General features: G+C 52.0%; 9 protein-coding genes across 9 annotated transcripts; 4 read left to right on the top strand and 5 right to left on the bottom strand.

Annotated features, from left to right (window-relative positions):
- Window positions 1–21: 21 nt before the first annotated feature.
- On the bottom strand, window positions 22–1,269 carry COCSADRAFT_165265 (uncharacterized protein; the record flags this gene model as incomplete). Its single annotated transcript, XM_007707282.1, has 1 exon — window positions 22–1,269. The coding sequence occupies one exon, from the start codon at window positions 1,267–1,269 to the stop codon at window positions 22–24; it is 1,248 nt and encodes a 415-aa protein (XP_007705472.1).
- A 455-nt stretch (window positions 1,270–1,724) lies between these two features.
- Window positions 1,725–3,381, bottom strand: COCSADRAFT_262833 (uncharacterized protein). Its single transcript, XM_007707281.1, has 2 exons — window positions 2,707–3,381; window positions 1,725–2,561 (listed from the first exon to the last, which is right to left on the bottom strand). The coding sequence occupies exons 1-2, from the start codon at window positions 3,192–3,194 to the stop codon at window positions 2,087–2,089; spliced, it is 963 nt and encodes a 320-aa protein (XP_007705471.1). The 5' UTR covers window positions 3,195–3,381; the 3' UTR covers window positions 1,725–2,086.
- A 3,380-nt stretch (window positions 3,382–6,761) lies between these two features.
- On the top strand, window positions 6,762–8,182 carry COCSADRAFT_153868 (uncharacterized protein). Its single transcript, XM_007707280.1, has 2 exons — window positions 6,762–7,266; window positions 7,322–8,182. The coding sequence occupies exons 1-2, from the start codon at window positions 6,787–6,789 to the stop codon at window positions 7,835–7,837; spliced, it is 996 nt and encodes a 331-aa protein (XP_007705470.1). The 5' UTR covers window positions 6,762–6,786; the 3' UTR covers window positions 7,838–8,182.
- A 50-nt stretch (window positions 8,183–8,232) lies between these two features.
- On the bottom strand, window positions 8,233–8,852 carry COCSADRAFT_41586 (uncharacterized protein). Its single transcript, XM_007707064.1, has one exon. It carries the CDS (start codon window positions 8,830–8,832, stop codon window positions 8,476–8,478), a length of 357 nt encoding a protein of 118 aa, XP_007705254.1. The 5' UTR covers window positions 8,833–8,852; the 3' UTR covers window positions 8,233–8,475.
- A 3,926-nt stretch (window positions 8,853–12,778) lies between these two features.
- COCSADRAFT_194420 (uncharacterized protein) lies at window positions 12,779–13,484 on the top strand (the record flags this gene model as incomplete). Its single annotated transcript, XM_007707279.1, has 2 exons — window positions 12,779–12,845; window positions 12,983–13,484. 2 exons carry the CDS (start codon window positions 12,779–12,781, stop codon window positions 13,480–13,482), a joined length of 567 nt encoding a protein of 188 aa, XP_007705469.1.
- A 2,171-nt stretch (window positions 13,485–15,655) lies between these two features.
- On the top strand, window positions 15,656–17,775 carry COCSADRAFT_262787 (uncharacterized protein). Its single transcript, XM_007707278.1, has 2 exons — window positions 15,656–16,226; window positions 16,276–17,775. The coding sequence occupies exons 1-2, from the start codon at window positions 15,768–15,770 to the stop codon at window positions 17,677–17,679; spliced, it is 1,863 nt and encodes a 620-aa protein (XP_007705468.1). The 5' UTR covers window positions 15,656–15,767; the 3' UTR covers window positions 17,680–17,775.
- COCSADRAFT_262778 (uncharacterized protein) lies at window positions 17,776–18,160 on the bottom strand. The gene has a single exon (XM_007707277.1). The coding sequence runs from the start codon at window positions 18,136–18,138 to the stop codon at window positions 17,872–17,874; it is 267 nt and encodes an 88-aa protein (XP_007705467.1). The 5' UTR covers window positions 18,139–18,160; the 3' UTR covers window positions 17,776–17,871.
- Window positions 18,161–18,645: 485 nt separating this feature from the next.
- COCSADRAFT_262750 (uncharacterized protein) lies at window positions 18,646–19,981 on the top strand. The gene has a single exon (XM_007707276.1). It carries the CDS (start codon window positions 18,672–18,674, stop codon window positions 19,905–19,907), a length of 1,236 nt encoding a protein of 411 aa, XP_007705466.1. The 5' UTR covers window positions 18,646–18,671; the 3' UTR covers window positions 19,908–19,981.
- COCSADRAFT_262754 (uncharacterized protein) lies at window positions 19,982–22,241 on the bottom strand. Its single transcript, XM_007707275.1, has 4 exons — window positions 21,915–22,241; window positions 21,835–21,856; window positions 21,466–21,735; window positions 19,982–21,389 (listed from the first exon to the last, which is right to left on the bottom strand). The coding sequence occupies exons 1-4, from the start codon at window positions 22,053–22,055 to the stop codon at window positions 20,056–20,058; spliced, it is 1,767 nt and encodes a 588-aa protein (XP_007705465.1). The 5' UTR covers window positions 22,056–22,241; the 3' UTR covers window positions 19,982–20,055.
- Window positions 22,242–22,666: the final 425 nt, after the last annotated feature.

Raw genomic sequence — 22,666 nt, 5'->3', positions numbered from 1 at the left:
TTTCCCTCTTTCTTCCACCCCTCACAGTCCAAAGCAATTAGCATAATACGTCACCGTAGCCGGCCAATCCGTAAACATGCCTAGAATCCCCACCTCCTGAGCCAAAACATCCAGCACAGTATACATATCCCCATCATTATTCGTAGCATTCAGCACATACTGATAGTAGTAACCCCCACCATCAATCTGCAGCCAACCCGAGCGCTCAAACGACCACGCAATCATATCAAGCCCGTGTTCCTTGCATGCTAGCGCATACTCCGACGGCACGATCTTGCCGTCGTCGTCGAGCTTGGTGAGCGCAAACATGGCGGGCGCCATGATCTTGACGCCGCGGGCCGCGAGGTCGGGGATGCTAGCTGTAGCGTTTGCGTAGCCGGCGAGAGTATCGACGCGCTCGTCGAGGTAGACGGCCTGGGCGCCAAAATCCGGTTCGTTGTCGATCCAGTAAAAGATGTCGTCAGGCAAGAAAGACTGCAGCCAGACGCGGCTGGGGTCGATGTCGTACTCGCGGAACTTGTCGACGAGGTCCTGGGCGTATTGCTCTTGGGTATAGCCGTTGAATGGCATTGCAACTTCGGGCGTTTTGAGTTCGGGTGTGAATTTGAGACCCCAGCTGTCTACGAGGGGGATGTACTCGTCGACCGTCATGAGTTTAGGGCAGTGCTGAGCGTAGAGGTCTGTACGGAAGTATTGGGTTCCGTCCATGTATTGTTTGGCGGTTGTGGCGTTGGGGTTGAAGCCGTCCATTTTTCCGCAGAGAGTGCCAAACTCCTCGAGTGTGACGTCTGAGGTGCAGCACTTGGCCGACGCAGCAGTGCCATTGGCAGCGGGAGAAAAGGGCTTGGTGCACTTTGCGGCGAGTGGGGTGTCGAGGATGTTAGTGGTCGTGTGCAAGTCGCATTGGGCGTGTCGGCAGACGAGCTGCTTGTCCTTGGTGAAGGCAACATCGCATTCAATGATGCCAGCGCCCATACGATGCGCCGCTTTGTAACTCGCGAGGGTATGCTCGGGGAATTGGAGGGGTGCTCCACGATGCGCCAGGACAAAGTCTGACGTCTCGAATTCTTGCTCCGAGCAGCTCTCTAGCTTCTCCTTCAATGGCCCGTCGTCCATGTCATCGACGAGGTAGTATGGCCGAGGCCCAACCTGGACATTGAACTTTTTTCCGTGTCCATGGTGGTGGCCTCCGGTACGAGGCGCAACCGCAGGTACAGCGGCAGCAGATGCAAGTCCAAGAAGGACAGAGGCGGCGATGAGAGAGCGCATCGTGAGCAATTGTCAACCCAGCGAGGCCCGGGAAGCTGCAAAAAAACGAACGGTCCCTGCAGAACAGACATGACTGCGGCTGTGCGGCTTCTTATCTACATGGGGCAGAAGCAATCTCTACTCAATGCCTCGGATGGTCCAAAGACGCCGACGAGCTGCACGGCTGGGGGACGTCGACGTCAGCTCCATAGCTTCTGCACGTGGGTGAGCTACCCCGGCTCAAAGTTCTTGGTGCTGCGGCGCAGAACAGGACGATGGAGTAAAACTACCTCAGCCCGGTTAGCCTGCCGAGCCTGCCAAGCACATGTAGCTGTTCACGTTTCTCAATGCCGCGATAAGATACGTGAACAGGCCCTACCAAAGTAGTCGGAGCAACAATACTGACGGCTGAGAGGTACGCCTCATGCATCATCTCCTCCCCGTCTTGGCCGCATCTTGCTTCTTTTGCCTTGTGGTCCGGTGTGGCGGGAATCCATCGGCCTTTCGGCGGGCCGGCAGCATCTGGTGGCTGGCAAAGTGGATACAAATGGAAGGTGGACAGCGGTGCCGGTCTCTATGAGCCACGGTCTTGCAGTACGTTGCCAACGGTAGTATTCAACTTGATGCCTGTTTAGACAAAAGCCGTGGGACACTGCATGTCTGCTTGAGCCCCTATACTAAAGTTGTCAATTCTCTTCATACATGGTAGAAGGCCTTAAAGCAATAAGTCAAACATCCGTCCCTTCAGCCTAAGCGGCCGCCTCCACTTGACCGTCTATTCATCTCCAAAGGCGATGTCACGTGAGGATGCATGAATTCCATGTCTGAGACTGCCGGTTTATGGTGCGCTGTCCTCAGTCCGTTCTGGCAGCTGGAAGACGCATCTGGACTTCCCAACATCAAGATCTGTAGAACATCTCCAATCTGGAAGAGTGACAACAAAGTCTTTTGGTGCAGTCATGGTCGTGATAGGTTCGAGGAGTTCTTTTCCGTTCTGTTCCCAAAAGTCGCCGTAGCATTGCAGCCAGAGATCCAGAAAGAAGAAGAGTCGTATGTGCAACGTCCGGAGACCGCTCATCCTACCCAGCACATCCCACGTTCTGTACCACTCGTCTCGATGCACTTGAGGCATGAGATCGGCTTGAAAGAAACCGTGGCGATCGAGGTCCCAGTCGATGCGGAGGTTGGTGATTTGATTCATCCGTTGGGGTAGGATGAAATATGGCAGGTAACCCGTAGTAGGGTAGTCTTCCACGTCTGTAGAAATGAAGAATTTGTTGGAACTGTAGAGATATTCGACGGCCTCTGAGTAACTGATGATTCGTCAATTAGCTATGATACTGCGCCGTTGACCTAACAAACTCATCCTCGTATCGGTTCTGCCCTCCACCCTTTTGGTAGGATCGTTGTGTAAAATGTCTACTCTGTGTAATGAAGTGTCACGTGGGTAATACTCACATGCGGCGACATGTCCTCAACAACGGAAGTACAATGTGAAGTTTGTGTTTAGTTGAAAGAGGCTGAAGGTAACAGGCACAATCTTGAATAGAGCACCGTCGGGCCTTCAACTGCCCATCGACAAGTGAAAGATGTATTGGCACCTCGCCAAGTGCTTTTTCATAGATAATTCGCCTTATCTCCAAGGGAAGTTTGGTCATAAAGGCGGATCGAAATTGCGAAAACGTATTTTGATGTTGCTGTAAGCTTGTCGATGTAACACTGAGAGCGCGTCTGCGAGGGCAAGGAACCATGGGCTTTGGAGCCTCGGCAGATACTCCGAAACTTCGTCTACTCTGGTTAGGCATTACCAGTACAATGCAACAAACACAGGGTGAGCAGACTGTCCAAAGGAGACATTTGCACGTGTACCAAACTGCTTTTCGTACAAAATGGTCAGTCCTAGTCCCGATATTCTTGAGGCGGTTGCGAAAGCGGGTTCCGGGCATGTTTGCGCGACAGGGGCATGAAGCTTTGTTGGTTCAGCCGAGCACCGCAAAGAGTTGCGGCTCGGAGCAAGCCTGGATGATGCGAACACCCTCTTTACCGCTTGAAAATGATTGGAAGGTCGGTATTCCGAGTGTATTCTTGATTCTCTGGGGTGATATCGGATTCGACTCCTTGTTTACGTGGGGGAGGTGAGGAAAGAACAGTTGGTGTTGGAACCCATTTTGTGGCGCAATTCCGGCCCCACTTTGTGAGACTAAAATGACGACGGCACTCAAACTTAACGTTACTACCCAATACTCACATTTAATTCGTTACTTACGCCTTCAGCTCGTATTCAACAACCGACCATAGTTCAGCTTTGATGGGTTGTGACTATATTTACCACTTTGTCCCGCAGATCGTATTACGGGTTTCATCGGATATTGGTTGGTGGCGAAAGCGTTGCTCATCCAAAAGAAAACGTACGGAAGCTGCCGCCGGCAACAAAACAGATAGGCGGCACTAGTGGGTGCGGTTATGGAATATGATGTATCGTATTATCCATTTATGTATCTTCCCGTTAGCAAGAAAGTTGTAACAGCATTATTACATCATGTCTCTATTCTTGTTAGCTGCCTTGGTTCCAGTTGACTATCGCACATCTACGAGATCTCGCCATAACCAACATAATGTGTTAATCAAATCGGTTAATTCTCAATTCAACCGCCTAGCCTAGCCCAAACCCGCCTCCATTTTCTAGTCCGGGATCTTAATGTGGTTGCCGATGCGAATAACCTTGCTGATAAGATTTTGCAAACCCTTTTGTCTACGTCGATGGTTTGTGATGGGAGGCAACAGTCGTCCTCGACTCCCATAAGTAGATGCATCTCACGCTTCGCTCTGTTGTGATCAACAGTGTCAAAAACTCTCTTTGATTATCCCAATGAACTAAGCCCAGATATTCTACAGTGACGGAACGCTTCCGAATGATCAGTACTTACATAGCAGAGTTGTGCATGATTTCTCTAGACAGCCCTGATCTTTGACACGTGATTTGAAGTGTTTGGAAATTAAGATTCAAAAGCCCACTCATAGATTTGAGTAATGCAAATGGGAGGGTTGGTTTTGGCATGAGTTGACAGCAGCTATACAGTGTAGTGGTCATGCAATGCTTCTTTTCTAAAAATCTGTAATATATCTCGATTATTCGAAGATGGGCAAGAATAGGCATATTAATCGGAAGATCTTATGGCTACTATTCTCAACCGTACATATTCAACAACGACATTAATGTTATGTAAAGGAATGGAGCATTCCATCATCAGGGTCTCGGGACTTGTTCACCGAGACTCAAAACAACCAACAACCATATTTACTAACAAATAGGTATCGAAAATTAATAACAAAGATATCTTTATTTGAGGTTTTTATTCTCGTTGAGAAATTAAGTAATAGTGGAATTTAGTCATTATCAAACATTGTAATACTTCGCTCGTGGTCAAAAAATATATCGATCATTTTCATATACTGTGAGTAAAGCTAAGCTGGGTTAGCGCTTATATGATAACCGAATGAAGTGTGCCGGAGCACATGATCACTCGTGAGCCTGGGTGGAACTGTTGTCGGCTAAGTTTAAATACAAGAGCTGGGTTTCTTGTACTGTAGATCAGGCATCCAATTTCATATGTTCTCAATCATTTGAGTACATCTTTCGAGCACATCTCTCGATCCTCGAATACCTTTCTGCACTTCTGATACCGATGTTGAGAAAGTGAAGGTAGCTCGTCTCCTCCATAGTAGGACCCATGGTCCAATACTATCTACACCCGTTCAGTAGAACATGAGGTCCATCCCACCTCAAGTTCGGAACAAGCAGCGTATTAAGTATTCGGCCAGCATATTCAGCGTCCCATCTCCAACGCAAACTACACAAAACATACCATACCTCCTCTGAATCACTTATCCCCCAGCACCTAAATCGCTCTAATCCAGTGCTCCTTCACCGTCCTCACAGAATGCATGTACAGAAACTCCAGCTCCGACAGATGAAATATGCATCGCAGCTCTTTGTATCGCCCAAATCGCTAGGGGAGAACCAAAAGCCTCTCCAATATCCTTCGTTTTTACTCCCACAATGAGCAGGAAAAGCACTACTGCAGTGTCCAAGTCATTGGAAGACGGACTCCTCATTTGCCCGCGTTGGTGGTTCGGGCGACAGAAGTTTGTTTCTTGACATGTCGTGTCCCAAGCCATGACTTTGCCGATGTCAATCTGAGTGCACTGGTTTTCGAGATGGTGTGGCTCGGGCGCGTTAGAATGTTCGGTTGTCCCACATGTTTCGGGGTAGAGTAGGTAATATAGAATCCCACATAGAGTAGGACGGGGCCATGGGCTGTGCCATCCTCTGCTATAGAGAGAAAATCTCCTTTATAGGCTGATGGCGCGAAGGGTTTTAAACCCGCTATAAAGTTGATTGAAAACGTACCGAGGACCATGTTCGTCTTACCAAGTCTTATGTCATCAGCGAGTAGGCAACCACCAAGGGGTCCGAAAGCCCTCTTCAGCAACTGAGCAGTACTGGGGACCTGGTGTGGGAACATACCATATTCCGGATTAAGCTTGAATGCCTCTGGTACCTTCAGAAGCCGCTTCCCACCGGGGGGCGGGGGGGGGGGGGGTCACGGAAATCTCCCAAATTCATACCCCAAACTTGGGAGGCTTTTGTCCACTCCTCCAGATCGACCCTTTCCGCAATGCGTCTCGCTAATAGCGTATTGCAGCGTGTTTGGGCGCAGCCTATTGCAGCTTGCAACGTCCTCCTCTTCGTCCATCTCTTCGTCATTGATGGAGGCCTCTGCTAGTGACTGCGATGTCTTTATATTCAATATAGTATGCGAGAATGGTTCTTTGCTGTGCAGACTCATTCAAATTTGTTGGATGTACAGGTTATGTAAGCAATTTGATTAACTATGCAAAACTCCTGTTATATACGGGCGACAGATGTTTGAAGAAGGGGAGCATAGGTGTGGGCTGAGGAATTCAGATGAATATCTTGTATTGGGACCGTGGGGTATAAATACATAATGATGTTGTTCCAGAACACCCACGCAGACTCAAACGTTGTTCCAGCTGCCAGTATCAAACAGTAGACTCCAGATGACTATTCCCAAGGGCTGGCTTGGTTTGATCACTGGTAGTCAAAATATGTGTGATACAAACATGTTTGGGGATTGATACTGCGATTACAACAAACGTAAGGTGTCCATGACTTTCTCACAATTGAGAGATTTCTAGGATCGAAATCAACAAACATCTTCATGATTCCATACGTATAATTTTAGTAAATATTGCAAGCAACTGTGGCCGTGCAGGGAGTTGGGCAATCTCCGAACTTGCTTGAAATTGAACAATCAGTCTTGAACAACCTAAAAAAGTCGCTTTTCTATAGCAATCAGAATATGATCCAAAACAATCACAATTGATGTTCAAGAATGCTCATGACTGGAGAGTGCTCAACCTAATGCGGTTAGACCCTAGAGGCTTAATCATCATCGAATCTTCGCAAGTCGAACTCCACCAACACTCCGGGACGCCAATTGCCAACAAACAGTCATGCCACCACGGGTGCGAGCTGTCCGACTCGCCTCGTCGCTGATATTGTCGCCCTCACGTTCATGTACCACACCGCTAGCCAGCGCCTTCGTGCTGCCCGCCCAGCAGCGCTGCGCCTCGATTCTTTCTTCGCTGTCCGACAACGCCGGGGCCTACAATAAAAAGATCCGCCGAGGTCGGGGTCCTGCCTCAGGAAAAGGAAAGACGGCAGGACGAGGTCAGAAGGGACAACACGCACACGGCAAAGTGCCCGCTGGATTTGAGGGAGGTCAGACACCACAATGGATCACGAATCCCGAGCGAGGGCGGGGGAAGCACAATCCGTTCAAGGTGGAGATGTCGCCAATTAATCTGGACCGGATACAAAGCTGGATTGACCAGGGACGGCTGGATCCGAAGAAGCCCATTACTATGAAGGAATTGGCAAAGTCACGGTGTTTGCATGGCGTAAAGAGACACGGCGTGAAGCTGTTGGCAAGGGTATGAAGATCGGGAAGAAGGAGCATGCGGTGCACATGCTAATTGACTTGTTTAGAATCCCGAGCAACTCACCACGCCCATCCACATCGTCGTCTCTCGGGCATCCAGCGAAGCCATTGAGCGCATCGAAGCCCTCGGCGGTAGCGTAACTACCCGCTTCTACTCGCCCACAGCCATCAAGCGCGTGCTACGCGGGGAATCGCACCCGACAATTTCGCTGCAAGCTTCGCCCACCCTCGTTGCGCTGACCAGCCGCTCCTCCGCCGTCAAAATCCCATCTCCCATTCTCTCGGCGCTGCAAACCGCCGCCGACGAAAAGAAGACCGAGGCCATGGCCGCAGTCATGAAGCAAGTCGGCGCAAAATATAAGTACAGATTGCCTGATGCAACGGCAAGAAAGGATATCGAGTACTACCGTGACCCAGCGCATAGAGGGTACCTGAACTACACACTCAAGCAAGGCGAGAGCCCCAGTCTGTTCTTCAAGCCACCAGGTGAGGCGAAAGATAAGAAGAAGCAGACCGCAAGACGCGATGCCGCCAAGGCTAGTGCCGACAATAGGTTATTCTAGTCTAAGGCAGATATCGCTGCGGGTTGTAGAATATAATGTACATGATATGCACTTTGCTCGACCGCCATTATCGAAAGAAAAAAACAAGACAAGTGACGTTTAGTACCCCTTTTGCCACCAGGAGATATACATCTTACCTTACCCAGCTTTCTTCATACTGTGTACATTTACTCCCAACCCATCCATATTTCAAAGATTCAAACCGTTGAATCAGCTGAATCAGCTGAATACTCTCTCTCTCTCCCTTACTTACACTTTTACCCCTTTTATTTACCCCCAATCTATCCCAGCAAATTAAAAATATTGGAAATAAAAATAGTCACCCCTTTTCGGCCAATTCTTTCCCCCCCCCAAATCTTGTAAGCAACGTGAAACCTCGTATCCTCAGCGTGAAACACTTTCCCCCCTCCCCCTTCTTTCTCTACCTCTTTCTCTCAGGGCGAAGGGGCGAGGGGGGGGGTGGAGCATAAAGCGCGTGCACGTAAGTACGGAGTCATCGTTTTGTTCGGTGATTTAGTTGTGGGGGATGGATGACGAGATTGGGTTAGGGGTTATTTGTAGCCTGTTTTGGTAATGGGGGATGAGGATACGAGGAGATTGCACTATTGACTATGGGTTGTGGGATTACGAGGTATAGGTTATGGAAGGGGAAACGGGAATGGAATAGTAGTTGACAAGTGTTTTTTTGGGAGAGGAAGGGGGGGGGGATGCTTAGGGATACGATACACGTGAGATGGTGGGAAAGGGAACGGTTGTTGGATGGCGTGAGGTGCACGTATGGAGCGGGGGACAGTATGGTTTGGTGATGTGGGTGAGTAGGGATACGAGAAGGCGATTCTACACGAGGGAAAGAAAAAAAAATCTTGGAGTACAGGTGGTGTGGAGGAAAGACCGAGGTACATCGTTGTTCTTTTTTCAGGTAATGGTATCCCGATACTCCGTGTGAATGTGAATGTAGACCTGAGTTCCGCCCAGATGCACGTCAGATTCCCCATTCTGTACATCCAAGCGTCTCATTGGCTTATTTTCTTGCTGGGCAACTATACTCAGAGTGTGCACCCTACATATACGAACAATGTACCTCGTAAGCCCATTTGTTCGGAGTCAGAAAAAACCAGAATCAGAGCGACATGGGCTATGTGGCTTATTGTGCCGTGAAAAATGCGGATCAGATGCCCAGCCACCGTTTTTTACTATCTCACTTGCGGACCGTCGGCAATGCAGGATTTTTTTTAACATGTGCAAGAGGAAGGTAAGCGCAAAGTGCCGTTTGCGATGTTGGCGGACGGACGAACGAAAAAAAAAGAAAAAAAAGGGTAGGTTAGTTCCCACTGACGGAGCGAGGGAAAAGCGGGTATAGCGTCCGGAAACAAGAAAGAGAAAGATAACGAAGTGTATTACTCACGTGAGACGGGGCGAGAAAGGAATAATGGAGCAACCAAAAAAGAGAGAGAGCTAAGCTGAGAATGGTCTTTCGCCAAGGTGGATCAGAGATGAATTTCTTTGACGACGGCTGTCCGGTCGGTCAGTTCGGTGGCGAAAGGGCCAAGCTAGAACTTGTCTAACATATTGCATATGTCCAGGTGACCAAAAGCGAAAACGTTTGTACATGAATAGGTGCACCTGCAAAGAAAAAAAGAGAGAGAGAGCAGACGTTGGACCGACTGGCGGCGGCACGCGTAAGCGCGTTGTGTGTAGTATGTAAGGTGGGTCTAGGCATATTTGTTCCCTTGTCACAAAAAACGTATACGTGTAATGGACAAAAGGAGGAAGGAGAGTTGAACATGTGGTTGGGCGCCCCGGCGGAGCGGGCATACATGAGCCGGAAGTGGGTGAGACAGGGCTGCGCGTCTTACAAGATGCTTTGATTCAAAAAAAAAACGGGCTGGCTGGCTGCGCGGATCTGGGGCCTTGCCTGCGGTTTTTTTTTTGCTTCCCTGTTGTTTGTACGAGGCTGAGCATATATTGTGTCTGTGGCGACGGGTCGTTTTCTTTTAGGGCGATGCATATGACCCAAACTGGTACACTTTTGGACGGCAGGGAACCATGGTATCCCGGACTATTTTGATGACATGCAAGGTGGCGCAGGGGCCAGGACTCGTGTTGACGTGAGAAAGTACACATTCATCATTTCAGATCCTTGGGGAAAGTTGAAGTGTAATGTATGTGTGCCAAAGTAAAGGTGCTGCGGCGCCTTTCCAGGGATGGGTTAAAACTGCCGTCACACGTGCAATCCCTGGTAGTGTGCGCCTGTCTGTAGTGAACAAAGCACTCATGTTGGCGATGACAATCGGACTTGCGATGCATCAGAAAGAAACAAAGCACGGACATGCATCATGAAAAGTGGTGTTGCGATATCTACTAGGCACAAGGGTTATTTTGTTGGTTGCTATGGACTGGTGACATGGTGGCTGAAGGTATCAAGAGCACCGCCTGATTTCAAGGTGCTGCTAGTAAGATCATCGTTGGCTCATAACTAACGCTAGGCGACCAACGGAACTTGGATCATGTGCTGTGTAGCCGGCGAAAGCATATTGCCCATGACAAAGTAAGGAAGGGTGCAGTATTAGCGAGCTAGCCTGGCATAATTTGGATGGTGGCGGTGATGGTGGTATGTGTGTAAGTAGTAGGAGGAATAGTAGTAATCAGTAGTAGTGATTATTGGCAAGGTCCTGGCCGACGTCGGGACCGTTATCGTAGGCGCAAATAGAAGGAACATGCTGCATGTCCTTGGAAGCAAGGGGTGTGATGAGGTGTACGGTATGTAACCCGGTCACACAGATATGGGGGTCCTTCGCTAAATGGCCCATGTGGCGTAACGCATCCACCCACGACCATGATGCGTCGTGACCGAAGCAGGAGCGGAAATGGGTGCTTTGGGTCATATGTGCGAATGTGAGTAAGGAAGTGTATGTGCACCAGACACATACACACGCACACAACTGCGCAGATCGATACACCTACCCCTTGTACATATACATTGCTATTCAATTTCCGGTGCAAAGCAAGCAGTGGTAACCCCTTGATGAAGGCTATTGCTCCCGCCAGGTGGCCTGACCAGTCAGCATGCTGTGACACTGTGCGACAATCAAGAGCTTGAGGTCGGATGGTTGCATCTCACTATAGCTTTGATACAACGGCATATGTACAAAGTCGAGCAAGGAATCTGTCGAGCCGGACACGGACACGGATGCCTTGGGTTTGGGTTGTTGTTGGATAGAGGCGTAATTGCGTGGGGTTACGCTGTGCTTATTCGCCAGGGGTCGTCTTACCTACCTGTTTGAGCGCGCCAGAGAGCGGGGATGAGTGTAAGATGGATGTGAAGGACGCGGTGTGAAGAAACTAACGTCAAGGCTGTGGGTTTTGCGTGTGTGTGGCAAAGGAGTACACACGGTGCTGAGTCGGCATGAGGCGTTTGGCTTGCACCAGACTGTGCGTCCATGGGCGTGTGTGCTTTTGCAGGGCCGCGGCAAAGGCCAGACTCGTTGTGGTAGTCCGGATTGAAGAAGCCGTAGCGGCGTAGTGGTTTTTGACAAGCCAAGGCGAGGAGTGGCCAGCAGCCAGCGGATTTGCGGACAGGGCGTGATGGGTCGTTTCTGACTGCATCTGGAGCCGACCAGGCAACAAGGGATCTTCGTGTTTTGCGCGTGCTGTCAAAGGCTCGCACTTTGTCGGTCAGTCAGTCGCACTGGGTCTGGGTGTGTTTTTTTGATTCCTTTTCCTTGTCTCATCCCAGTAGCAGCGGATATCTTGTCGCCGGATTGCGGCGCACAATCAGGTCGCACTAGACGAGCTACCATGGTGCGGCTCGGCAGACTTGATTGCAGCGAAACAGACGGCGGGTTTTCTATTGACAATGGATGACATATCCCCATGTGTACGCGTCGTATAGAAGCACGGTACGTCTCAGCGCGCCATATGAGCAAGCTAATACATGTGCCGCAATTGGCATAGGCGGGTCATACACCAGGCAGCGCAAATACCCATGGCTGGGCACGTCGGGTAACGACTCGCGCTAATCCTCATCATCGTGTACATAGTTTAATCGGGGAGGAGGGGAAGGGGGGCGCGGAGGGGGTGGCAGTGGTGGGAAAGGCAATGAAATGGCAAGTGGTGCAATCAATGAATGGCGAAGGAAAGCGGAGCCGAGCGTCGCCCGTGAGGACCGCCGAGCTCCTCTAGGCGGCTTCGTCTCCACTGCGTCGCTGGTCAGGCGATGGGCGTCGACGATGTCCTTGTGCCTATGTATGTACACCGACCGTATGACTTGACTTGGACTTGGGCGAGTGCTCAACGCTGAGCGCGCCCGGGCTAGCTAGCCTCGATAGATGCATCACCATTGCAACATGGCGAGCGGGCTTCCACGGTTGGAGGGCGCTTGGCAGTGATTCGCCGCCACAACCAGCTAGACAGCCATCCCGAGCATCCCGTTTGCCTGTAGCGAAGGTGGACGGACGTGTTTGAGATCTCGACCCCCTCCCCCCCAACACCGACATGGAACCGATACATGATGGCACGCCGTATTCTATTACCCACTTGATCTTCGCCGGACAAGACTTTTGGGCTAAACAGGCATGTGCAATGCAATCATGCCTCTGCTTCCTTGCTGCCAAAGCCTTTGCTCATTGTTCGTGTCGTGTCGTGTCATGGAGGGCTACCGTTGATTACGCGGGCATCGATTTTTTTTTCACCGGCACCCCTGCAAGTATTTGCGCATGACGAGCGCTCGCAACGATGCTCCACCATTGCACAGCAACATCTTCATTGCATTGCGAAGCTGCGCTTCACCGGCGCCACAGATGGTGCTATGGATAGATTACGGGGCTGGAGCGAATCCCTTGCAACTTGCCTGCCAAAGCAATATCTCGGTCACGGTCACGGTCACGGTCACGGTTCCACGGTTAGCGTAGCAGGCCCTCAGCAGAGGCGTCGGATGCAGACATGGCCGGCTTTGCTTGCTTGCTTGCTGGCTGGCTGGCTGTGGGCCAGACGAGACAGGCAAAGGGCAGTTAGTCGAGAGAAAGCAAACATGGCTCGCTCGCAAGGACGGGTGGTGTGGAGGTGCTAGGAGCAGTCAACAGGTCAGCATCCGCGAACCACCGCGTGTGGGCTTGCTGCGGCTGCTATTGCTACTACTGCACGCAGGTAGCGACTCATCAACCCGCCAACCCGCCAACCCGCCAGCCCGCCAGCCCTCGGCAGGTCAGGTCTGGATGAGGGAGGGAGGGATGGATGGAGAGGCCATGGCATGGCAGGCAGGACTTGTTGGCAAGGCAGAGGACCGAGATGAGTGGATGCCCCCAGGCCGTGTGTGCACACCAACTAATTCGGGCATCTTGGAACCATGTACCGGGGGGCTTGAGTGGACGCGTGCAAAGAGCCAGAATGCAGTAACTGAGGCGCGCGCAACAGAACCCCCAAGGCAAGGCAAGGCAATATGCGTTTGGTCAGGGGCGGTTGTGCAGTGCAGATTGCCTTGCCTTGCCCTGTCCTCGCCTTGCCCGGAGGGCTCAGCAGGCAAGCGGACATGCTTCAATAACAAGCTGCTGTCTAGCGTCGGGGAAGGGTGGGCAGCGGCTATTGGGCCGACAGCGACAAGGCAGGCCGAGCCCTCGACACAGACAGGGCGTGGTGGATCCACTTGATGATGATGGCAAGTCACACCAAAGCAAGACGGAGGGCAGAGAGAAAAAAACAGAGGATTGACGATCACCAGCACCCGCTCAAACTTCAGCCTGCAAAGCGTCGCGTTGGACAGGGTTCGGGCTCGGATTTAGGGCATGCTTAGGGTAAAGTAAGACCGCAAGTCCGCTAGTCCGCGGCCTGGCTGGGCGGCCTGGTTCGTATCGCTTCTGAGTGTGGTGGTAGCACGGCAGTCTTTGCATCGGCATCGCAGGGTGCTTTTTTGGCATGGCCGGCGACGAGTGGTGCAGCACGGCCAGTGACAAGCGCTGCAGGTCAAACACGGCAGGGCCGGAAATGAGGGCGCAAGTGATATGAGCGATAGATGGAGGGGTGTGTGTAAGAGAGAGAGAGAGTGTGTGTGAGTGTGTGTATGTGTGTGTGAGAGTGCATGTGTGTGTAGTAGATGCGAGTGTGTGGGTGGTGGTGGTGGTGGTGGTGGTGGTGGAAGAGGCGTGCGTGAGTGAGATGATGATTGTTGTTATTGTTGCTGGATGGACCACGAATGCGCAGCTGCACGGCCTCGCACGACGCTATCCGCAAACCCGCCCAAGCTGCACTCAGCGCCTCCGCTTCCGGCAATTCCTGCTGCTGCAAAAGTCACGGTGCATGTGCGAGTGGGAGCCGGTTCGAGGGTGCCGTTGTCGCATGTGCAGCCAGGTTGTGCATGTGTGGGTGGGAGTGGGTGTGTGGTATGTATTACGGCGAGCGAGGCAGGCTGAGACTGAGTACTAGAGTACTTACATCTGCTTGGATACTACGTGGGTAGATTGAGGGCTGGTGCAAGGGACAGGGTGGGTAACGGTAATAATAATAATAATAATAACAATAATTAACGGCAATCACGATGATGATGATTGGGATGGCGCTGATGATGATGGGATTGATGATGATGACACTGATGGGCGGTGCAGCTGGGCCCTTTTTCCCCTAGAGGCTTGGGCGTATGCGTCGGCGTCGTGGATGTAAGTAGGCATAGTCGTGTGTACACAATTGCCGTAGTAGCCGTAGTAGGTAGTGGTCGTCGTCGTCTTGGCTGGTCGTGGTTGTGGTTGGCAGCCGGGTTGGGTGAGGGAGCGAGTGGTTCTTTGACGCCATCTGACCCGGGCCTGGTCTGGCCTCTTCCTATGCCTCTCCTCTCACACACCTCTCCTCAGCGGGAACCAGTCAGTCAGTCAGTCAGTCAGTCAGTCAATCGGCCAGCCAGCCAACCCAGCTATTAGCCCAGCTAGCCCAGCCCAGCAAGTCAGTCAGTCAGTCGCTCAATCAGTCAATCAGGCAGGCAGGCAGTCGCAATCGGTCGGCCGGGCAGTCGCTTGTGCTTGTGCTTGTGCTTGTGCTTGCGCAGTCGGTCGCTCCTGCCCTCTTACTACTCACTACACTTACTCACTACCACCACAACCGACCACTCACCTTGCAGGCGATAGCAGCCAGCAGCTAAGCAGGCAGGCACTAATCAGCTAATCAGCTAATCCGCCCGCGCGGCTTGGCGGGTCGCCGCTGCCCTGGCGGCGTGCCCCCGGTTGCTTTGTGCCCCCCGGGCCCGTGCGCGGCTAGCAACACGCAGGCGCGGTTGATGTCAGAGCGCGGCTTTGGATCAGCCTCTTGGGGCGTTCCTTCTACCCTGCTCGCGCTCCTGCCTGGAACCTTCCGAGCCCTTCACGACTCCGTGTGTGTGAATTACCTATGTTTTATTCAGATCCAACGGCCCCAAGCCATGTCTGCCCTGCCTGGGTGCGGGCCCCCGACTGTCCGCCTCCCTACACCTCCTACGTAGTACATACGCCTACCACCTAATACATACATGCTTGTCCGCTCTCTCTCACATCCTCTACTACTCCCCATGCCCTCCGACAGTCACCCTTACTCCCACCACCTCCACCACCTCCTCCTCCACCTCGCCTCGCCTCGCCCTTGTTCTCCACCACCCTCCGCCGCCGCCCAAGCGTCGCTTCCCGCTGTCCCCAACAAAGGCTGCCTTCATTGGCCTAGCACCTAAACATTGACCCCCGGTGGCTGTCATCCACAATAGTTGCCATCGTGCTCCTTGCTTCCATCTATACCTGGCCCACCCGCTTCTCTTCTTTCTCTTTTTAGTCGGCCTCTACTCCACCTACCTCTTTTGCTGGATATGCCATCAAGTCAGACATTCTGCAAACAATAGCTGTCTGCCGTTTCCATGACCGCCCCCTCACCTTGATATTGCGCTAGCCCCCAACCCAACCCCCATTCACCTCTCGTCGTCCGCATGCTCGAGCTACAGCTCCCTCGCCCAATGCCTCACGCCATCCCGCGGGAGCATTCCTTCACCTTCTACGCCCCCGGCCCTCAGCCATCTTCCAAGCTGGACACCACCATGCAGCTACCATATCCAAGGATGGCCAACGCCTACGATCACGATCCCCTCCGCACTGCCTCTCGAGCTCCTCTCACGCCTCCAGACCTTCCTGGCTCAGCACTACGGGTCGTCTCGCTCCCATCCAACCAGGGCTCCGGCAATCAATATGGCTACCAACTACCCGCAATCGGCAACTCGAGATCAGCTGCTGCTCCAAGAAGCCCCAGCCCGCAACGGCAGCAACAGCAACAGCAACAGGCACACGAGACGTCACAAACACCAAAGAAGAAGTGGTCAATATCTCCAAATCTACGGATCCCACCAACCATCAACACACCACAAGAAGGCCTTCCCCAACTGGCAGCAGAGGTGAGTGGCATATCCTTTTTCGAGTAAAGCGTCCTATCTAACTTTGCAGATTACCTGTCTTTTCTGGTTCGAGAGTTCGGCAACCCTGAAACAAGTTGTTGACACAACCTCACCTCGCCAGCCCATGCAGCCTCTGGTCTCAGATGCACACCCTACAACTGGCTTCAGGAAATGGGTAGCCACCATTCTGACGACAACTCAGGTAGCACAGAATGTGATTCTTCTTGCACTCCTCTTCATATACAGGCTGAAGCAGACCAACCCAACTGTCAAGGGAAAGCCCGGCAGCGAATACCGTCTTCTTACTGTAGCGCTTATGCTTGGAAACAAGTTTCTCGATGACAACACGTATACGAACAAGACATGGGCCGAGGTATCGGGTATCTCAGTACAAGAGGTTCACATCATGGAAGTCGAATTCCTCAGCAATATGCGCTACAGCCTTTTCACCTCAAAGGAAAAGTGGACCGAGTGGCACGGTATTTTGGGCAAGTTTGGCACCTTCTTTGACCAGGCCTCCAAGATACCCGCATCCGGCGCCGTGAGCCCAGTCGGTCCCCAAAACATGCTTGGCGTCCCTTCAAACGTGGTCCCCTCACCACCAACTCAGCAACAAGCGTCTCCGCAAACCTCGATGTACTCCCCGAGCCACATTGCACTCTCCAAGACACCGCTGTTGCAACCACAGGTTACCTCTACTAACGTTTCTCCGATTGGTGCTCTTCCGGAGCTGGGTTCGATCCAACGCAAGCGCAGTGCAGACTACACCAATGAACCACCAACGAAGCGACAGGCTCACGGATTCGCCCCTGGACCCTACAGCAACGCTCCTCCAATCCCCACGCTCCAGACGCCCATCAACAGATCGTTTGAACCGCCGCCATCTGTAAACCGCCTGCCGCCTCTGCCGAGCCTCTCGATCCCTCAACCTCAGCAAGTACCACCTACCCAAGTAAAGACCTGGTCTGAGCTCCCCTTGCCTGTACCTGGAGGCCGGTCTATGGCCATGGTATACCCACCACCGGTTCAATGGCCACAGCCCAGTAGCACTCCTACAAGCTCGGCCCCTCCTGCTTTCCCTCATAGCTACACACCCTCTGCCGAGCAGCCTCGTCAGGTGAGCCCATATTCACAGTCTGCGGGGTCGTCACCTGTGAGTACATCGTATGCTGCAACGGGTTCTCGTCAACTGTCGCCCTCGCACTTCCTCAACCAGCGACAGTCACCTTATCGACCAGTCCGTGGTGTACATACCCTGCTTGTCCCACCTCCCCAAACATCGATCCACAACCCCGCGCGTAATATTGCATATGAACAGATGCAGTATCAGCCATTGGGTCGACCCATGACTGACCGTCGGTCGGGCTTGTTGCCCTACATGGACCGTAGTGCTTGGCCCGAGACGAACCAGTTCAACCAACTCCCTATCCCCCAACAACCTATTTTCAGGTAAATGGGTCATTACATCATTTTCGTGTATCAACTCTGGACTAGCCTCCTTTCGGCTACATTTGCATTGCTTTTTGGTCCGGTGGACAATGATATTTATTGCGTTCAAGCGTGCATTATACTACTGGGAGGCTTTTTGTTGGCCATTTGATTTGGTCAAAGTTTTTCTCTTACTGCATCATAGCATTCGTAGGCGTTATTGGTTGCATTCTACCAAACCTGTCGTAGCCTGACGGGTTGTAGACGATGAAATTTTCATGACTGGCGTTTTGTGGCTGGCAACAGTGCTGGGCTGGATTATGATCATCCAAGGCGGAATACCTGCTATCAAAAAACAGTAGTGTATTGTCAACGATGAGCAGATAATTGCAAAAATTCCTTTACTTCGAAGATCCAAAATGTCGGGTGACGTGAAGAAGCTTATTTCTCGTGTTTTTCCTGGATTCCTCTTTTCCACAGTCATAAGGAAAGTTTTTGTCGATTGGTATGAACCGATGATGTCGTATTGTCTATTTCCAAACACGTGATTGGTGGCAGCCTTCGTACTATTCTGACGAATCACAGTTGTAGATCTACTTTGTATAGCGTAACTGGGATCTGTCTTGTTCAATCCACTTAACTGAGGGCAAGCTTAATCATTCTTTCAAATAATTTACTCTATCTTGAAGAAAGAAAGTGTGGATATAGTTTTTCAATTCTGGGATAGATTTTTGAAATCTCAAAGGCAAAATATAAGCAAAAATATAGTATAGCGTCATACATGGGATATAGACTTTGAAAACATCCAGACGACCAGGTTTTTATTACCAGAATCTGTCCTAGAGAAGCGGATCTAGTCAAGTGTTCAGGATAACAATTGTGGTTGTGATGAATGCAGCGGGTTGGTCTAAGCCTTACACGCGCCAAGCCACTTGTAGCCGCGGTATCGCGTTCGCGCTCCAACTGGTCTGCCTGTTTCTACACTCGATTTGCACGCCACACAAACATCCCTCAACCATGCCACCGCCAAAGTCCAAAAAGCTCACCGCGCAGCCTGTCCGCACGCGCCAATTTGCTGGAAAGCCAGCAATCGCAGAACCCGAAGAGCACTCCAGCTCAGAATCTGAATCAGAGGACGAGCAAAAGCCCCAGTCAAAACCTTTTGCGAAACCAAAACCGGCACCTATTGCATCATCGGCACTCAAGTCGAGACTTGCATCGCGGCAAAAAAGCGAGGATGCGCGTAAAGCGCTAGAAGAGGAGTTCGAAACTGAGAGTGAGGATGACGAAGGAAAAGATGGCAATGGTAGTGGAAGTGGAAGTGGGAGTAGTAGTGGAAGCGGCAGCGATGAGGACGAGTCCTCAGAAGAGGAGTCAAGTAGTGAAGACGAGGCACCAAAGAAACTACTGCGACCAGTCTTTCTGAAGAAGAGCGAGCGAAACAAGATTGCGGCGCCTGTTAAGTCAGCAGACGAGTTAGCGGCAGAGGAAGAGGCACGGCGACAAGAACAGGCAAGAGCACTTGTGCAGGAACAGGTCGAACAGCGAATAGCCGAAAAGGCAGCAGGCAAAAAGGACTGGGACGACGACATCGAAGACACCGACATCAACGCCATCGACGACACCGACGGGGTCGATCCCGACGCCGAATATGCAGCCTGGAAACTCCGTGAACTCAAGCGCATCAAGCGTGAACGTCTCGCTATAGAAGAAGCCGAAGCTGAGCGCGCCGAGATTGAACGTCGGCGCAACCTATCAGCCGCCGAGCGCGAGGCCGAAGACCGCGAATTCATCGAGAAACAGAAGGAAGAAAAAGGCGACCGCGGCCAAATGCAGTACATGCAAAAGTACTTCCACAAGGGTGCCTTCTTCACCGACGAACTCAAGGAACTCGGTGTCGACCGACGCAATCTCATGAATGCCCGCTTCGAAGACGACACCAACCGCGAGATTCTGCCAGAATACATGCAGATTAGGGATATGACGAAGCTCGGCAAAAAGGGTCGCACACGGTACAGAGATATGAAGACAGAGGACACGGGTAAATGGGGTGACTTTGGGGATGACCGCCCGCGAAGGGATAAGGGCGAGTACGGTGTGGATGAGCGGTTCAGACCAGATGGACATGGTGCAAGAGACAGGGACAGAGACGGTGCCACGGGTGCAAACGCAAAGCCTCTCGGAGAAAGAAAGCGATTCGGCGAGAGCAACGACAGGGATAGTAAGCGCCCGAAGATACAAGATCAGGCATAAAAATGGCCACTTTTATCGTTTGCCGGTGCCCTTCACTGGGGAGGGCCCGAGCCAAACTATCTAGGGAAAAAAAAGCCACTTGAGGCGTACAAAATTCATATCATATAACCCCCCTTTCGCCGAAGGCCCTCGAACCTTTCGGCTCAGATCACTCATTCCGGACTCTCTCGTACCTCCCGCGTCCCTTGGCGTCTCCCTCCGCCATAGCCCTCGCATCCTCCCGCCCCTTCTCAACATCCAGCCGCCACAATAACGGCGCAGGCAGCATAACCAGGACAGCCAAGAAGATGAACGCGGGACGAATTGTCCCCGCATTATCCGTAATACGACCCACGAGCGTCGGCCCGACAGCACTACTCCCCTTATCCGTGACGGCATAGAGTGCGAAAAACGCCGCTTCGCTACCCTCAGGGATCAGCGGCGCAAATACGGACCGCGCGTACGACGATATCCCGCCCATGACGATGCCGTGTAAGACCGCTATGGGATAAATCTCCCACGCCTGCTGCAAGCCTATGAAGCCTAGCCGCTGGAATAAGGGGATGTAGCCGAGCAGGCCGTACAAAGGGATGATTTCCATACCCGCTACGCAGCACAACAGCACGGTTTTCGGCTGTAGGGAGTAGTGGCGCTGGATGCGTGGCCAGGCGAAGGCGCCGATGATGCCGGAGCCGATGGAGGTGATGGATAAGAGGGCAATGGCAATAGTACTCATGTGCAGTTCTGTTTTCGCAAAGAGCACGGCGGTGCCCGAGATTGTGGCTACGGCGTCGGAGAGGAGGAACCAGGAGATGAGGAAGATGAGGGTTTGGCGGAGGCGGACTGCTTTTTTGAGGGTGGCCCAGAAGCTTTTGAGGGAGAAGGATGTGTAGAAGATGAAGGTGCGGAGTTTGGATGACGAGGCGGAGATGCTGGAGTGCTGCTGTGTGGGTAAAGGGGGTCCCGGGCGTTCGCGCAGCCAGAGTAGGGTCGGGATGGAGAAGATGGCCCACCAGAGGCCGACCATGAAGAGCACGACGCGGATGGAGAGGGTAGGCGAGGTTTTCGACAATGACGTCTTGCTGAAGATGAAGATGATGAGGATAGCTAGTATCTCGACGAAGACAGCAGCCATGTATCCGTATCCCACTCCTTTCGAACTTATCTGCGCAGAGCGCTCCAGGTCGCGTGCCAGCTTCTCTGCATCCTCCCTGCGTGACGCCGCTGCTTCGTGATCTGCATTCAGACTGTCAAGTTCAACGGCTGAATCATCGTCTTCTGACAATGGCTTTCCAGCAGCAGCGTTATTATTATCTGGATAATTTGCTACTAGTAACGGTAAAAACGCGTTGAGCAGCACAAACGAACACCCCAAACACGCCACGCCAATGATCACCAGGATAGGAGCGAGTTGGTACAACGCCGGGGAGATGAAAATGAATAGGCAACTCGCTACTGAGCCGGTATAGGATGTTATCATGAGCATCTTCTTGCGATATGGACCTAGAATCTCTTACTTAGCCCATCTGTCCCCCCAGCTCAAAGCACATAATAATTTAATGGGGAGGAGGAAACATACCATAATCCGCAAAACTGCTCAAACACACCAACACCAGCGCCTGCAGCAGCACCGCCGCACTCGACGTGTACAGCGCGAGGCTACTCGTTGACATTTGCATGCCGAGGTAGGTTACCATGCACTGCTCTGAGGAAGCTGGTGCTGCGGCTTTCTCGCCCTCGCTGGAGCGGCGAGAAGAGGTGGAATGAGAGACGCATGGCCGTGAGGGGTCGGAGAAGAAGACGCCGTTTTCGCGGGCGAGTTGCTCGAGGAGGACGGGGAGGAAGGCACCTGTGTGCTCTTATAAGCCCATTTCTTTTAAGGTTGCGACTGGGATTGGGAAGGGAAGATTGCGGATGTTCGTGGATATGGGGGGGAGGGGTGACGTACCGACTGCTACTACAGCGAAAACCTAAGGACAATTGTTAGCTTTTTCTGTTCGTCCCAGAGGTGTTGAAGAAATGGTTTACTTCAGCAGCGATAGGATACGCGTACCAGCCCTTTAATTCACGGGGTGTGGTTGGACTGGTGTCTTCGCCTTCGTAGCGCTTTTGCGTAGACGATTGGTCTGCCCACTCTTCCATGTCGTTGCCATCATCTGAGAAAGACATTTTCTCTTTTCCTTCACTTTGGCCCAACTCTTTTTGTTTGTTGTTTATTTGTTTGGGCTAGGGATGCAATTGGTAAACAGATCACATTTGGGCGTGTTTTTTTTGCACGATAGCAATGATGATGGCGATCCGAGAGGTTCCGATGACGGGTTAAGTGGGCAAGGCGGGCTCTATGCTTTTTGCGGGTGGAGCTAAACGGTGAGGTGGGGCAGCTGCGTGGATAGCATAGTCCTGGCCTTGTCCTTTGTGTTCAAGCGAGTTTGGGGAGCATGGTGCCCGGTTTACTAGGCCATGTCGCGATGAAGGAACTTGAGGATTTTTTGACGAAGTGCGACGTGAAGGTGTGATGGAAGAAGTGCACTAGGATGAAGCTTCATCGTGGCGGTGCTAATCTGGGGAATAGCACCGAGACCCAATCCCTGGTTTCTGGGTGCTTATGAAGAAACTCTAGTGTGGAATACGTTGCGCGATGTGTTACGAATTGGTGCTATAGCTTTCTTTGGGTCTCACCATCTCGCCTGAACAATTTCTAGCTGGACGGTGTGTTTCGATCGACAGGACACCAGAGGCGTTTCGATGACGTAGGGATTCTAGCTGTTAGCGCCGCGGGA

Source organism: Bipolaris sorokiniana, assembly GCF_000338995.1.
Source record: "Bipolaris sorokiniana ND90Pr unplaced genomic scaffold COCSAscaffold_18, whole genome shotgun sequence".
Lineage (NCBI taxonomy): Eukaryota > Fungi > Ascomycota > Dothideomycetes > Pleosporales > Pleosporaceae > Bipolaris > Bipolaris sorokiniana.
Note: the sequence above shows the minus strand (reverse complement) of the source record. Positions and strands in the feature narration are given on the sequence as shown.